The sequence below is a fragment of the Myripristis murdjan genome, chromosome 22 (genome assembly GCF_902150065.1).
Source record: "Myripristis murdjan chromosome 22, fMyrMur1.1, whole genome shotgun sequence".
NCBI classification, from domain to species: Eukaryota; Metazoa; Chordata; class Actinopteri; order Holocentriformes; family Holocentridae; genus Myripristis; species Myripristis murdjan.
Genome location: NC_044001.1, coordinates 22,688,199 through 22,703,418, shown reverse-complemented (window position 1 = coordinate 22,703,418; position 15,220 = coordinate 22,688,199). Strand labels below are relative to the sequence as shown.

Here is a 15,220-nt window from a genome sequence, read left to right as displayed (position 1 = left end):
TTGTGTAAAAAAAACAAAAAAAACATAAACACCACAAAACTCGTGTCATTTCAGAGAGACGGAGGCAGAGTCTTGCACCTGGGGTAAAAATGAATCCAGCCACTCGGTGGGAGGCCCCACTTCTTGACTTGTTTTTTCTTTCTTTTTCTTTCTCCTCCTTTTGTTCTGGGCGGGTCACTGCTGCTCCTCTCCACTCCCCCACGGAGGCTGCACTACTTTAGCAGCAAGTGTTTCCCTCTGCGCGCTCCTACTACACTTTACGCACGTGGAGAGCGTTACTGTCGCCGCTGCGGTTCCACGCGCTCTCCGCCAGTTTATGACCGCGTTGAAACGGTTTGGTCTCGAGCCCAATGCTGCCGGAGACGGCACGCTTCACGCGCTTTTGCAGCCCCTCGCGCGGAGGAATCGTCCCACAGAGCCCGTGAACAGACCTGTTGAACATGAGGTCGGCATAACCGGGCTCCTGTCACCGTGCGCCCCCTCCTCTCTCTGTCTGCTCCCTCTCCCGCGCTCTCCAAGTTGAGTCATTGTGCACAAGAATGGTAGATAAAGGCCCCTTGTTGACCTCTGCCATTATTTTTTACCTGTCCATTGGGGCAGCGATTTTTCAAGTCCTGGAGGAGCCCAACTGGAAGCGGGCGGCAAAGGAGTACAGTGACCGAAAGGATAAAATACTTGAGGAGTATCCCTGTCTGACGAAAGATGATTTGGAGGAAATTTTAAAGGTATGGTCACACAAAAACACCTTTTTAAAGTTGTTTTTTCTTTTCTTTCAGTTGACCACTTTTCCTCACACGAAGAAACATGTTTTTGAAGGCTTACACTGCACAAATATGAACCACTTGTTGAAATTTTAGCAGGGTTTATCCAGCATTACTCTGCTATGTAGGTGTTTCACTTTTTTTTAATGTGTGATAGAGGCGTCCAGTGCCTCACAAGAGCCAAAATGCCCACACAATGGATTTATATTTTTTGTAATAGCATGGGAAACTGGCCACAATGAATTTATGATTTTGTGCAGCTAAATGGTTGAAACCTATCCCCCCAGTGTCTCCCTCAGAGATGTTACCCCTAGCTCAAGTGTTGTGTCAAAGGCTAATGATGATGGCTGCTTTATTGCCCAGTTTACTTTCCTTCCAGACTGTAAAGCTGCTAAGACTGTTTGATTATATCATGTCAGGTTTGAACGGACAGTCCTGAGAAGTTGCAGTTCTTCGTGTTCCTTGGTTCAAAGTTAGTCCATTTCCTGTTAAAAAAAAAAAAAAAAAACAACAAAAAAAAAAAACACTTTCTTCTGCAAGTGTTACAACTAGTGTCACTAACTGCCTGTGGTTAACTGTTTGAAGTGAGTGAACTGAAAGAAACCAGAACTGTGAATGCCTCTTATCAATGCACAAGTGTTTTGATGCGTGACACATTGTTTCTTTACTTCTTTTGTAATAAGGTTTAAGTTGGATAAGTTGCACTCTTTTATTTGTCTGAGATGTTTTAGCTATGACTAAAATTGTGCAGTAATATGTTGACCTGTCATGGAAAACCTTCCAATCCTTCAACAAGGAGAAAAATTGTAGGAAATAAGGCATCACTGTTTAAAAGAGAGGCTTCACTCAGTGCTTTCTGTTGTAATGGCATGTGAAATTTTTAGTTCCTGCAGAAATTAAGGGAGCAGATGTCCTTTTTGAGCTAGGCTGTCAGTAACTCATCTCTGAGAGAGAGAGAGAGAGAGGGTTTTAGGCTGCAGTGCAATGCAGCTTTCTCTTTTTACACTTGCAAGTGTGACCAGAAACAGAAGACATGTCTCAACCTGTCCCCCGTTTGGGGCCCACATAAGTATTAGGAAGATTTATTATCCCCCCCCCACCAACCCCCCTTCTGCTTCCTTCTACTTTTTCTTTTTTGTTTGGGGTGACTGAAGGGGATATATACCCATGAACCTCCCCCACTCAGTTGCACCGCTGCAACAGTCAAATCGCTTCAGTGCATGCAAATATAGAGAGGAACATCAGGGTTAACGATACAGAAATTTGGGATAATTCCCTCAGGGGGGTAGCCAGTGCTGAAGCCAGTTGAATCTTCAAGGTCAGCTTAAACTGAACTTTTCCCTCTCCCTATGTCCTTTGACGATGAAGATAACATATTGCCAACTGTGGAATTTCAGTATGCACTAAAGTGATGACATAATGCCAGCATGTTTGACTTCATACCATTTTCCTCAGCTATGCAAGTCACAGTTTTATTGTCTCTGCTGAGCCGTCCTCCTCTGCTGGTGTTTGGTAATACACCTGCTGCACAGTCCACATACTTTTACATTAAACACTGCTTTTGCGCCATGAGCAGGGATTGTTAGATTTCCATTATGGAAACTTTGCTTAGTTTGTTGACAATAAAATAATATATAAGCTGCATTAACAAGAGAAAGCGACGCTCGTGTAAAAGTTAGTCCTGTCTCCGTTATTAACAAGGGATTTACTGCTGGCTGTAGGTTCCTTGAAGTGGTCACAGTTTTACAGATTGGATTTTATGGCCCATCAATGTACGTTCTTGAGAGGCCTTCATAAAAGTTCAACCAGGAGGGTGGCGGCTCCACATTATCTCTAATGCAAATAAGAATCCAACTCACCAGTGTCCTGTCACTTGATAAAATGCAAGCAACCTTGCGTTTTCCGTGTTGTCCAGAAGCATTGCGGATATGAGCAGGAGAGTATGTCGTAAAGTTTACAAGCTACTCGAAGCTGAACTTGGAGACTGGCCCCGTGTTATGTATGTTTATCATTTCTGACTCATCAAGGTAGTCATGTCTGTATATCTCCTCAAGATAACCTTTGCATGTTCAGCTGATCTGCATACAAGGGTCTCGTCGTGTTGTCTGCTTTGTAACACTATGAATGAAATGTCGCAGGCTCAAAACCCTTATTTTGTTTCAAAGCAGACCTTCAAGTGAGGATTATAGATTAACCAATACTGGCTAAAAGCAATAGAACAGTTGGGGTGACCTTGAAGAAGACAGTAGACCTTTTTCACAGCAGTCACTTTGACATGAAATGGCATGTAAAGGCAAACGGTGCTAATGAAATTAATTAAGGCTCTGTACCATTTAAGGTGCTGGAGAGCTTGCCCAGTGAAGCCAGCATGAACAGTACCGAGGTCCCGGCTTTGTTTGACCTAAATGGAACAGAGCCTCAATTAATGTCAGTAGAAACACCTGACTTTACCTGCTGTTCACATCAAAATTGCTGCTGTGAAATCCATTCCAGAGATGCGGCCTCTGCGGGGCTGCCTAGCTATTTACTTGTCTGCACTTGTTGTATGCATTTTTTTCCAGTTTTTTTTTTTTTTTTTTTACATTATCCCTGCTACAGTACACCTTTTTGTCAAGAAATAATTTTAACAGGTATGCTGAGGGCATGAATTGCAAATGTGTGATTAGCATTCTCCCTACCATGGGTATGTGTGTCAAATGATTCCACTGTGGAAACTATTCACAGATCAGATGTAAGACAAGGATTTAAGAGCCATGGTTTCCGATATTGGTTTCATGGAGCTCACTTTTCTTTTCTTTTCTTTTCTTTTTTTTTCTTTTTGATGCTACAAATGTCTCTCTGGCAGTCAGCAGTGCAGCTGACTTAAGGATGACTAATCACGTTTGTGTGGTCAAATAAGGGGGAGAGTTTGTGAAGACTACAGACTTGCTCACAAACACAAGCCTGTCACATGCTGAAAGTGAAAAGCAGCTCCTGGTAAGAATAAAAAGTCCAAATAAACGAGGCAGAAGTAGTGCACTGTTTGAGTGGCGTGTTCACTCAGTCATGTGCTTGGGTTAACTATAGACTGCTGACCTGAGAATAGAAGTCCCGCATGCAGTAGAAAAAAAAAAAATAAAACAAAACATTTACAATACTGAAGTCATGGAAGATAGCCAGAGACCTCAGTGCAGTGAGGTCTTAGATGGTGGCTACTAATTAACCAGAATAAGCTGCCTTTATTTGTGGATTTTACTTGAGGACAGCATTTGCAACTTCGTTACAATGTGAGAATGCCACCATCCAAATTGGCCTACTAGTTTCAACCAATCAAATTTTTTCCAGAACTTGGCATCTGTCGCAGAGAAACTGCCTAATCTTTGAATTTAATCAGATCAGACCTCAGTAAAAGATTCCTGGATGTAGCATGCAAGTGAAGTGCTAGTTTAATTTACTGGATAAATTAATCAACACACCAAAGAAATTAAGTGACAATAAAGAAAAGAAACACCATGTGTGGAGTTTATGAAGTAACGGCAATATAACTGACTTAGTTTAAAACAGCCGCTCACAAGTCTTTTTAATGGTATCATATGCGCTGCTTAACAGATGTAAGCTGTAAAAGACGCCTGAACATAAAGAATCCTTTCACTGTCTGGAAACGTTGCAACTTGTCCCTTTATGTCTTTACCAAATCAGAAAAAAACCTTGTGAAATGGACATTGAGTTTGATGTGCCGATTAATTGACATCAGTTGCTTGCATTGATGTTGATTGGCTCAAGTACTCACAAAACTTGAAGTTTTTCATCCACAGCTGCACAAACAGCTTTTCTCATGGTGGAATCTTTGATCAGTATTGTTTCCTGGATGCATTGTTTGCACCCACCTCCATATCTGAAATCAATATATGCTGACAAGGAAGACTTTATGAGTGACTTCATTGTTTGTGACCTAGTCAGCCTGGCCCACAGACAGTTGTTCCTCTGCAGCATTTTGCACTCATGCACTCGGAGCGGAAAAGTACCTAGGCAAGCGAGTGCTGTGCCGGGCCGCCAGCTGTCCTGATAACAGTTGGAGTTTGCCGTTGTGGTTTTACCGTTCTTTGGTTATCAGTGTCGCTGTGTCGGACTCCCAAGCCAGCAGTTTAGCAACATTTGCAGCGGCAGACCAGCAAAGGAATCCCTCAGCTTTGAGCAAACATTGTGATACAGCCTCACTTGTGGTCATGCGATATGTGTTATGCTTAGGCTGCACTTTTTGGAACCCTATTGCAATTTGTAATGTAATTTACAATCTATGTCAACATGTGAAATGTCAGGCTTTTTTTTTAACCACCTTTCTCTTCAGTCACTTTCAAGTACAGGCTACAATGTGTTATCCTTCATTACAGCTGGTGAGCAGTACTGAAAAGTCATTGGACATCTGTCCCATTACTAGACCGTCCAAAGCTAATGGTGGCTCTCTGTATCAGTATCCTTATGCAAATTGTGAACCGACAGGCAGTTAATCTGTAGAAAACAAAGTCATAAACATGAACAATTACAAATGACCATAACTTGAACTGCTTGGTTGCTGTATCTGATGGAAATTTGCCAAGGTCAGTCAAGAATTTGAATAACCAGTTTGATTGCTGTTGTGCAGGGTAGCTACACTGGAATTTGAGCACCGTAACAATCAGACTAATCTTCTGTTGCTGCTGTTGTTTTTGATGACCCACAGTTCTTCTTCTACCCCTGACATTCTCTCCCTCCCAATTCCCAAACAGCATTCATCACATGATGTTTGTAGTCTTGTATCTTGTAGTGTCTCTCTTTTTTTATATATACAGCTGGATGACTGAAGTGCTGAGGGAACCTTCCCAAACAGTTTAGTCAATCTTTAGCTCTGTCTTGGATTGCATCTTTCAGGCAGTGACCTTTCCGCTCTCAACAGTGGTTCTGTTTGTCTTTGCTTCAATAGGAGCAGCAAATAACAGTTTTCAAGGGATTAGGGAGAGTGGTGGGAGCATTTAGATGTCAATAGTGGCATCAACCCCAAACCCAAGCTATGAATTACTTGACGGACAACTTGCGTCAATCAACCACTTAGTAAGACTTGTCATTTGTTGTGTGTGCTTCTTTAGACAGATCATTCTATTTGCTAAATGGGGCATTTTATGAAATGGGCAAGATTTGTTTCCTGGAACAACTGTGGTAACTTGGAATTTCCATGAACAAGCCTCTAGTGAAGTACACACTGCAAATGGTACAGTAACCATGTTGCCAGCTGAGTCTTGTCAAAATCCCTATAGCACATCAAAGTTTTCAAAGTAACTGAAGTGCAATAGAATTCCTGTAATGTAGTTCTGATGCCATTCTTAACCTAAAATCATACCTTGCATGATTTTGTGGTGTTTTTTTTTTTTTTTTTTTTTTTTTTACAATGGGCACATTGTGTAACACATTTTTGCTGAATAATTACAAATCTAGTAACTGAAAGTGCAGTAATGGACACAAAATGAAAAGAAAACTTGTCTCTTTTCCTGCTTTGTGTGTGAGTCACTTGGCAAAATGCCATTTTGCTTGATATTGTGTAGAAGATTAATCTGGAGAGGTGTGCAGCCACAAAATTACTTTACCATGCTAATCACACCATTACTAATAACTAACTAATAGTGCTAATGATAGAAGATAAAACAATCTAAAGATTAAGCTTTTGGATTTCATTTCCCATCAGTCCTTGGGCTTGTTTGTGTTTCCAGGAACATGCTGTGTTATATATGTACAAATTATCTCTTGTTTTTTAAGGGTTTATTTAGTTTGGGCCATCTTCATAAACTTAATAAAAAAAAAATCATGCTTTCAAACAGGACTCTGAAACAGACAGGCCAGTTTAATCACTTCCTCCTGAGTGGGTTTGTGCTCAGCTGGACACACAAAGTGTCTTTCATCTTTCTCTCACAGTGCCTGTGTTCATTGCCTTGTTCTCAGGGTCGTTTGTGACCTTAGGTGACCATGGTCTGACCTTTGGGTGACATTTTAACCTTATGGGGACCTTGTAGCATTGCTGAGGCCAGTCTCTGAGTGTCAGTGCTTGGAAACAGCTTCTCACTGGCTAGTACTTCTTGGCTTACAATTCCTCCTCACCAGCTTGTATGCAGAAAAATTAAAACCTCTCTGAAATTTATTATGGGAGCAAAATGGGGTTTGCTGTTGGAAGGTTTTTATTTGTTCGAACATATCAACATATAAAACCTACTTTTAGTTTGAAAGGTTATCTAGCTCGTCCTTATCTGACATCAAAATGGAAGACATAGCATTCACTCCCGTGACTGAGCAAGCACCTTGCCCTCATTGTATTCCTGCGAATCAGCATTTTATGTGTCTCAAACTTCAGCACTTTCTATTCTCCAGACAGCGAACCTGTGCAACACGCCCTCATGACACTGGATTAAGGTGCAGAGCCGACCACAGACCACGGACCACAGACATGACACACAAACATAACATTATCACTTTAACTGCTGTCTAATCCATATAGTAAACCTCGGAGCAGGCAGTAGACCTACAAAAAATCTTGAGTAAAATTTCATATTGTAAGCAACAGAGTAATTAATGAAATTACTGTTTATATGATTGTGGAGTTGTTAATATGATCTGTCATTTCGATTGTTATCTATCCACTTCCATTTCATAAGACTGTTGCAGCTGTACTATTTTAAACACAGTATCTCTCTCAAACAGCATTGATTTTCCTTACTATCTGGTAAAAAAAAAAAAAAAAAAACTTAAATTGGCTTTACTTTATTAATTATTTAATTTGCATCATAATCATTTATTTTCCTCTTAGAAAGCATCTCATGTACCAGGACTGCACAATACTGTCGTGGTTTGCATAAATGCTTTTCCATTGGTGTGCGCAGGTGTTTATTTTTTTTTCCCTCACTAATGGCTCTGGTGACCTAATCCCCACAACCCCCACCCCCACTGCTAAAACGAGAGCACAAAACTGCATTCCTCGTAATGCCCTTTTCTGCTTTTTTGCAGCTGGGTTTGGCGAGCAGCATCACCGGCTATGGCCAGTAACTGAATTGCCACATGTAAACATCATAACTCTGAAGTTTGTGCTCTGATTATGGAAGACAAAAAGAGTTCAGATGCTTGGATTCCTCCAATTTTAAATGCATTATTGTGGCTTATTTACCTTTTCAATTACTGGCTTTCACTACAAACTGACACCAATCGCTGTCAGTCTGTCGATTACTGTGCAAAAACATTGCACAGATTGATATTGAAATTATTTTTTTTTTTCCATTTATTGGAAGCAAGGTATTATAGTTCCATCAAAAAGGGAGAGGATACTTGGCAGCAGCACCTTTTCATACAATCTCTTGTTGGTGAACTGTACTATTTGTTGACAGGACTAGTCTGTTGATTTTTTGTGTGTGTGTGTGTTGTTTTTTTTTCCTGGCAACAGTAATACTCAATTTCAGTTCAATCCCAAAAAGACTTGAAGTGGAGTATGTAACGTAATAGTTGGGTTAGTTTGTGTATGCAAATATAGCTACTTATAAAAATGGGTCATTTGTCCACTTGAGTGAGGTTTTCCACTTTAATTTCCAGTCACGGTTGGAAGATGAACTGTGCCCATCACTGCTGTCATCACAAAGCCCAGTGGAGGAGCTGTGTTGATTCAGCAGACAAAAGAATGGCCTCCCTTTGTGCTGGCTAATTACAGAGCAGAACTGTCACAGACCTGTTATTATTAAAGAACTAAACGTCTTCCAGTACTTAGGAGCTCAAGTGAATTTTTCCAACCTCTGCACATTTTGCCCCTCAAGCACATTTGGTGTGGGGGAATGCATTGTCCCAGCACACATTGCCGGGGGTTTGCTAATACCCCAGAGAGCAAATTCAGTTTCTGCTGTGGCTGTTGAAGCACACACATGGTTGGGGATGATTGATTAACCATGCTTCTCTCTTGTAAATTATATTTTTTTCAACTCTGGATTGCAGCAGTAGCTTTTGAAAGGCGAAACTAATGGATCTCAATCTTAAGTTGTATAAACTTGAAGATTCCTTTTTTCACTTTTCACTCGCTAGATTTTATAGATTTTGGTTTGGTAGTAGAAGAATATCTTGTAGTGGTTTTCCACATTTAGTTGCATGTTTAAAAGGAAAAAAGATGAGCAGTATGACTGTCTAAAAATGTAACAATGCCTTTCAGTCTTCTTAACAAGTCATGGAGCTAAAGGTTGATATCGATTTCACTTAAAGGCTCACCGTATACAGAAAAAAAGCTCAGAGTGAATTGTTTGGCCAAGATCCTACATTCGTTTTACACTCAATTTCCTGCTTCAAAGAGTAACCACTTAAAACCACCTGGTCCTTTTATCTGTCATTATGTGATTATGAAATGACTGTTTAGGGATGTGGGTCTGATCTTCCTGTTTTCCTATGAATGTAAGCAGAGGTTGAAACCATAAACCCCTCCGGTTAAACTCGATCTGCCAGGGCCCCTGTGTGCTGTTGCAGACAATCATCGGCTCATCAGTGCATCTGGAGATACAATCGACATATTACAGGAAGGATGTGATGGGGAGAAATGGAGCTTAAACTCTACAAACTTCCTCTCTTCCTTTCGCTCAACCAAATTGGACCGTTATGACTGCCAATTTGGTGGCATTCATTTGTTTAGCCTAAACGTATTTCTCATGCAGTTAAATTCCAGCATTGATCTTAGTCTTGATCTTCTTTGTCCTCAGGTGGTGTCTGATGCTGCAGGACAAGGAGTCACCATAACTGGCAGCAAGACCTTCAACAACTGGAACTGGCCAAATGCTGTCATCTTTGCCGCCACTGTAATCACGACAATTGGTAAATACTTTTTTGGGGGGGCTCACCAGTGATGGATGCAATTTCTATCACTGATTAAACACACAGAGATTTCGAGTAATTTCATCAAATACCTTTTTGCTCTCTTTCCATGTGCACAAGTGAAAGTGAAAATTAAGTAATGCTGTGCTTGTTGGCCAAAACTTGCACATCAGTACACACAGACCTAAAGAGGTATCACTTAAGGATTTCAGCCTTGACCCCTTTAACTTTGCTCTAGTGGGACAAACTGTATATTACAGCAAACTGTTTGCCCTTTTACCCAAGCCCGTATAAACCAAATGTACAGACCAACAACACAGATAAGATGGGATCAGGTGGAAAAAAAACCTTGATTAGATGACCGGTCCTCATTGGTGGCTTGGTTTATGTCAGCAGAGTCATTTTCCCTCTTTTGGTACCGTGCCACATCTCCACATCTTAAATGCCTGCAGAGTTTTCCATTGGTTAATTTGTGTCCTCAAATTTGCCAAGTCCCTGTCACTTACCGTTTCCTCATCTGCACTTTTTTTTTGTGTTAATATATAATGACATTTATGATAGAAATTTATTACAGTCTCCAACATTTTAAATACTGTAGATAATATAAATTTTTAATAACAGATGTCACGCCAAGCAAGAGTTTAAGCACTGAATAGTTGTTTCCATTATATATATATTTAGCTAACCATGTTTTTCTCCCATCAAAGGTTATGGGAACATTGCCCCCAAAACGTCTGCAGGCCGTGTATTTTGCATCTTCTATGGACTGTTCGGTGTGCCTTTATGTCTCACCTGGATCAGTGAACTGGGCAAGTTCTTCGGTGGCAGGGCCAAGCACCTGGGTCAGTACCTAACCAAGAAAGGGGTTTCACTGGTAAGTCAATACAGGTTTTTCCGTCTTTAGAAAAACTGCTTGCATTTCTTTTTGTATTTAAAAGTGTTCAGAGACTAATGTTTTTGCTTTCTGTGTTATTTTACAGAGAAAGGCTCAGTTTACCTGCACAGCTATTTTTCTCCTATGGGGTGTACTGGTACATTTAGTCCTCCCACCTTTGGTATTTATGTCCCAAGAAGGTTGGACCTATATTGAAGGCTTGTACTTCTCTTTTGTCACTTTGACCACAATTGGTTTTGGAGACTTGGTAGCAGGTAAGTTCTTTGATGAATACATTAAAATCCGTTTTTTAATATACAGTCTCATTTGTTCCAGATTCTACTGTTTTTCAAACAATAAAAAACTCATTTAAAAAAGAAAATGGTCAGGAAAGCTAATGAAAATCATTGATTTATGGCCATGCTCTACACATTTTGAAGTTCTGCTGTGTTTACATAATCACATGAGTAATATACTCAAAAAAATGCTTTCCTTTGATAGTGCTGACAGGTTAGGCTCTGTGGTGAGGTTTACATTTGATAATGGTGCCAATCATAAGATAAATACTTTGATACACAGATAACAAGGGCATTATGGTTAATCTTGTTGCTACCCAAACAGTTCTATTTATGGAACTAAAAACATTCAGGTCCAAACTTGTCATCTTGTGTGAATTGACCTTGGCAGCATTGGGAGGCATTTTCTAAATTAATTTTCTTTGTTCTTGCAGGTGTGGACCCAAATGTAGATTACCCGACTCTGTATCGTTACTTTGTGGAAGTTTGGATTTATCTGGGCTTGGCATGGCTGTCTCTGTTCTTCAACTGGAAAGTGCGAATGGTAATTGAGGCCCACAAGGCACTGAAAAAACGCCGCAAGCGCCGCAAACTGTCTCTTGATGAGCTCCGGCACTACAAAGAGAATCATAAGGCAGCCCTTCGTTTGCCGCCCACTCCTAATGATGTCAACATTTTCAGCTTCCTGTCCAAGAAGCAGGAGGGCTACAATGACTTGATTAAGCAGATTGGCTCCAAAAGAGAGCGTGGAAGTAATGGCATCACCACCATCAGTAAACCCAAAGAGATGAGTCGCTCCAAGAGCTGTAATGATGCTCCCATGTCAAATGGCCACACCATCCTCAGTCTAGACCGTTCACCGCGCCAAAAGAGACGCTATAGTTTCAGTGACCGTGTCACTGTAGCGTTTTCGAAGTCCAAGAACTACCTCCTTGGCTCAGACAATGGCTTGCTGCTAACAGAGGACCACATAGATGGTGAGCTAGAGGGTGACCCGGAGAAGATGTATGAAAACCAGCTTGACAAGGAAGTGGACATAGAGAATGGAGGAGGAACAGGAGGAGTGGGAGGTTGTGGAGCAGGCGGTCGAAGGACATGGGACTCTAAAGACTACCAGCCCCTAACCTTCCAAAATGCAAACATCACATTTATTGATGAAGAGAACCTGCTGAGCAACAACCTGGAGGAGGACGATGAAGATGATGATGATGATGCTAAAGCAAAGTTGTCCATCACAACATGTGATGAAAATGTTGAGTTGGAGACTGACTCAAAGGAGGATCAGGGCTCTGAATCAGAAGGGTCTGTGTTCACCAGTGACGGGTCTGAGCAGGGACAGTCCTATGAGAAACTTGTGGAGGAATATGCGAAGGAAGACAATACAGACTCTTGAAAAAACCTTGTTGACTTGTTTAAGTCACCACATCCTCCTGATATTCTGTTGTAGATAAGGTTGGTGTTGATGTATAGGAGGTCTAATGTGACTGATTTCAAAGGATAGTTTTTGATCATTCAGATGTGCCTTGTCACCCTCGGTGTGATTTGGGGTCTGATAATAGAAGACTGTTTTCCAAATTCAAAGTGGAAAAATTTCAAAGGAGTGGTCTTCTTAACGGAACAATAAAAAAGGCCCACATCACTTGGACTATTATGTGTTCGGCCTCCTGTCAGACATTGAACAAATGATTTTCTATGTCATGATATATATGGACTATGGGCAGGACATAACTGCACGAATGATGATCTGGTCTATTTATTTCTTTTATACTGTTTCAACAAATGGATGCCAAACATTTGTTGGGGTATGTCCAAACTAGACAGATGAATTTGCCATAAATGTTTGTTTTTTCCCTTTAAGATTGATAGAAAAATAACAGGAAATGGCAATTTATTTTGATTGCCCCAAGTTGCAATAGTCATATTCACCATATTGGTGATTTTATAATATTTATTAAAATGAAGGATATAGTAGCCTTTTATTTATTGGCTACATGGCTTGCATATCTCTGTCATTGCACAATTCCACCAGCTGATGAGGACTGTTTAAAGTCCATTTCAATGCAGATTCTTTTAAAATCTGAGCCACACACTTGTCCTTAAAGAAGATGAAGGGGTTAGGGGCTAATTATCCCCCTTTTTTATGGTGTTGTCCTTGGTTTGTTTGTTTGTTGTTTTCCCTGGTGAAATCTTTGTTTACTTCTTGTGTCTGAGATTGCTGTTTGTTTTGACTGCAACCTAAAGAATGCTGTTTATTTCAAATGCACTAGAGGTCATCAGTAGCGCATGGGCAACAACTGGGAGTCCCAGAACCGATCAGAGTGAAGTTGGAAAGTAAAAGCATCAAGTGTTTTTTGGACCAGAGTTGCATTCAGTAGCACTGCCATTACAGATCTCAGACAAAATGTGAATATCCTGCCCAACTGGCACTCAAACTTGAGGTTATCTCTGTTTTGCATGTTTTTGGTCCCAAGCCATTTTTACTGCTTTTAAATCTACTTCGCAGATGGTCCTAAGGAATCCTTGTGACATAGACGCCCCACTCAGAATGGACTCGAACTGCTTTTGCAAACACAAACTTTACCACAGTGTTTTGCTACTGACAGCAAACCAAATACCTCTGTGTTGTGGTTTTTGGGCCTTTGAGCACGGTAGCGCATAATGGGGTAGAAACCCCTCATTCACAGCAGCAATATTCTCACTTTTTGTCTCTTCTTAGCACTCTTTAACTTCTTTGTATTTGCCATGTAAATATTGGCTGAAAGCCCATCAGTAGCTACAAACACTGCTTTGCTCAGGACATGGTCGTCCTACTTGTGTTTGCATTTGGGGGCTTGTGCTGGCATGAATAACTGAACCACAAGTTATCATCGCCAGCCAAGGTTAACTTGTGACAGATCAATAATCTCTTGACGTATGTTGTAGTCATGAGACAAAGTCAGGAGTATCGGTGCTCTCAATTGATTGTTGTTTGCACATGAACACAAAACTCCAGTAATTACTTCATTTGTAAAATGGAGTGAACAAAATATCAAGTCCATTACTTTTCACAGTCTTACCTTGATAGTCTCCTTATTAGTTCCCCTCTGCCGTTTGCACATGTTAACTTGCACACACAAAAAAACTTGAAACAGTGTTACTCTGCATAGTTAGGGGGCAGTGTTGTGCGGTGTCACGCAGCACTACTTTATAACCAGTCTTTTCATTTAGGGCAGGTTTTGGGAATGTCACAGAGAGGTGAATAATATAAAGTAAATACATTGGGGTTTTTGAGGTAATGTGGACCATTGCCACCACCTCGGACCACATAATCCTCTAACCTGTGGCCAATAGATGACGGGGCCTAAAAATAGTCCCACTGCCAAGCTGAGGATATGAAGTTCAACATCAATCTTGCTTGGCAGTGACTCACTGAAATGGTAAAAGCATTCACACTGGGTGTTTTGTCTTATTTTTCTTTTTCCATCATTGACATGATAGACATTTTGTGTGTGAAACATTCCTCCCTCCCCCTTTGCTCGTCTTCCTAGACCGCTGAGTGCAGCATTGTTATGCAGCCATGGTACTTCTCTGGACTGTGATTGAATTTCAAGCTTGTTCCAACATTATCAACAAAGAACAAGTTATGTTGGTTTGACCTATTCTCAAGTTTTACTCCTAATGTTGCTCCATGTGTGTACAACTTGCTCCAGTATATTTTCTTTTTTATGATTAAATTATTCATGTTTTAAGATTTTGTATATGAAATCCAAACAAAACTGTATATTTCATTTAAAATAAACAATTTAATAAAACCTGTGCATTGTTTTGCTAATACATGGTGACACCAGGTCAGAGATTTAACAGTTTTGCAAAGGTTCGCAGGCTGATCTTTCATAAAGTGAAGCTGTTTACAGACTTTGTTTGACTAGTGTTGAGTACCAATCTGTAGTACAGTGTGTACTAACTGTACTAAATAACACATTGCAAAAAGTAAAATCACATGAAAATCGTTAACTATTTTAGGATTTAACATATAGGAGCTACTTTTAAATGCATGTGAGTTCTTTCCTTGCCAAATTTAGTGATACCAGAAAAAGTGTTCATGTTACACTACTTAAATTTTTATCTTATTTCTGTGAAGCACAGTGTGTCTTTCACAAATTAAAGATGTGTGTATTGAATTTGCCACAGCCAAGCTAATTCTTCAACTAGCAATTTTGAATATAAGAAATTCCCTCTGCAGTGTATTTAATTCAATAGCTGTAAGTTAATATGCAAACTTTGTGTGGTATATTTAAGTTTATATTGTAGAGGCACCTGATACTGCTCGTGCACACATACTGTAAGGTCACGGTGGACGGAGGGCTGATAAGCAAACCGTTCACTCATGATGAGAAGGAAACTGAAAACCAAATAATGAGTAACGCTCCACATAGAAACTAGGGTGAATTCCTACCTCTGCCTTGTTGTTGAAC

General features: G+C 40.4%; 1 protein-coding gene across 1 annotated transcript; it reads left to right on the top strand.

Moving 5' to 3' along the window:
* Positions 1-202: 202 nt before the first annotated feature.
* Positions 203-14,576, top strand: kcnk5a (potassium channel, subfamily K, member 5a). The gene is made up of 5 exons (XM_030045052.1): positions 203-725; positions 9,485-9,596; positions 10,304-10,470; positions 10,577-10,745; positions 11,201-14,576. Exons 1-5 carry the CDS (start codon positions 540-542, stop codon positions 12,157-12,159), a joined length of 1,593 nt encoding a protein of 530 aa, XP_029900912.1. The 5' UTR covers positions 203-539; the 3' UTR covers positions 12,160-14,576.
* The last annotated feature ends 644 nt before the right edge of the window (positions 14,577-15,220 follow it).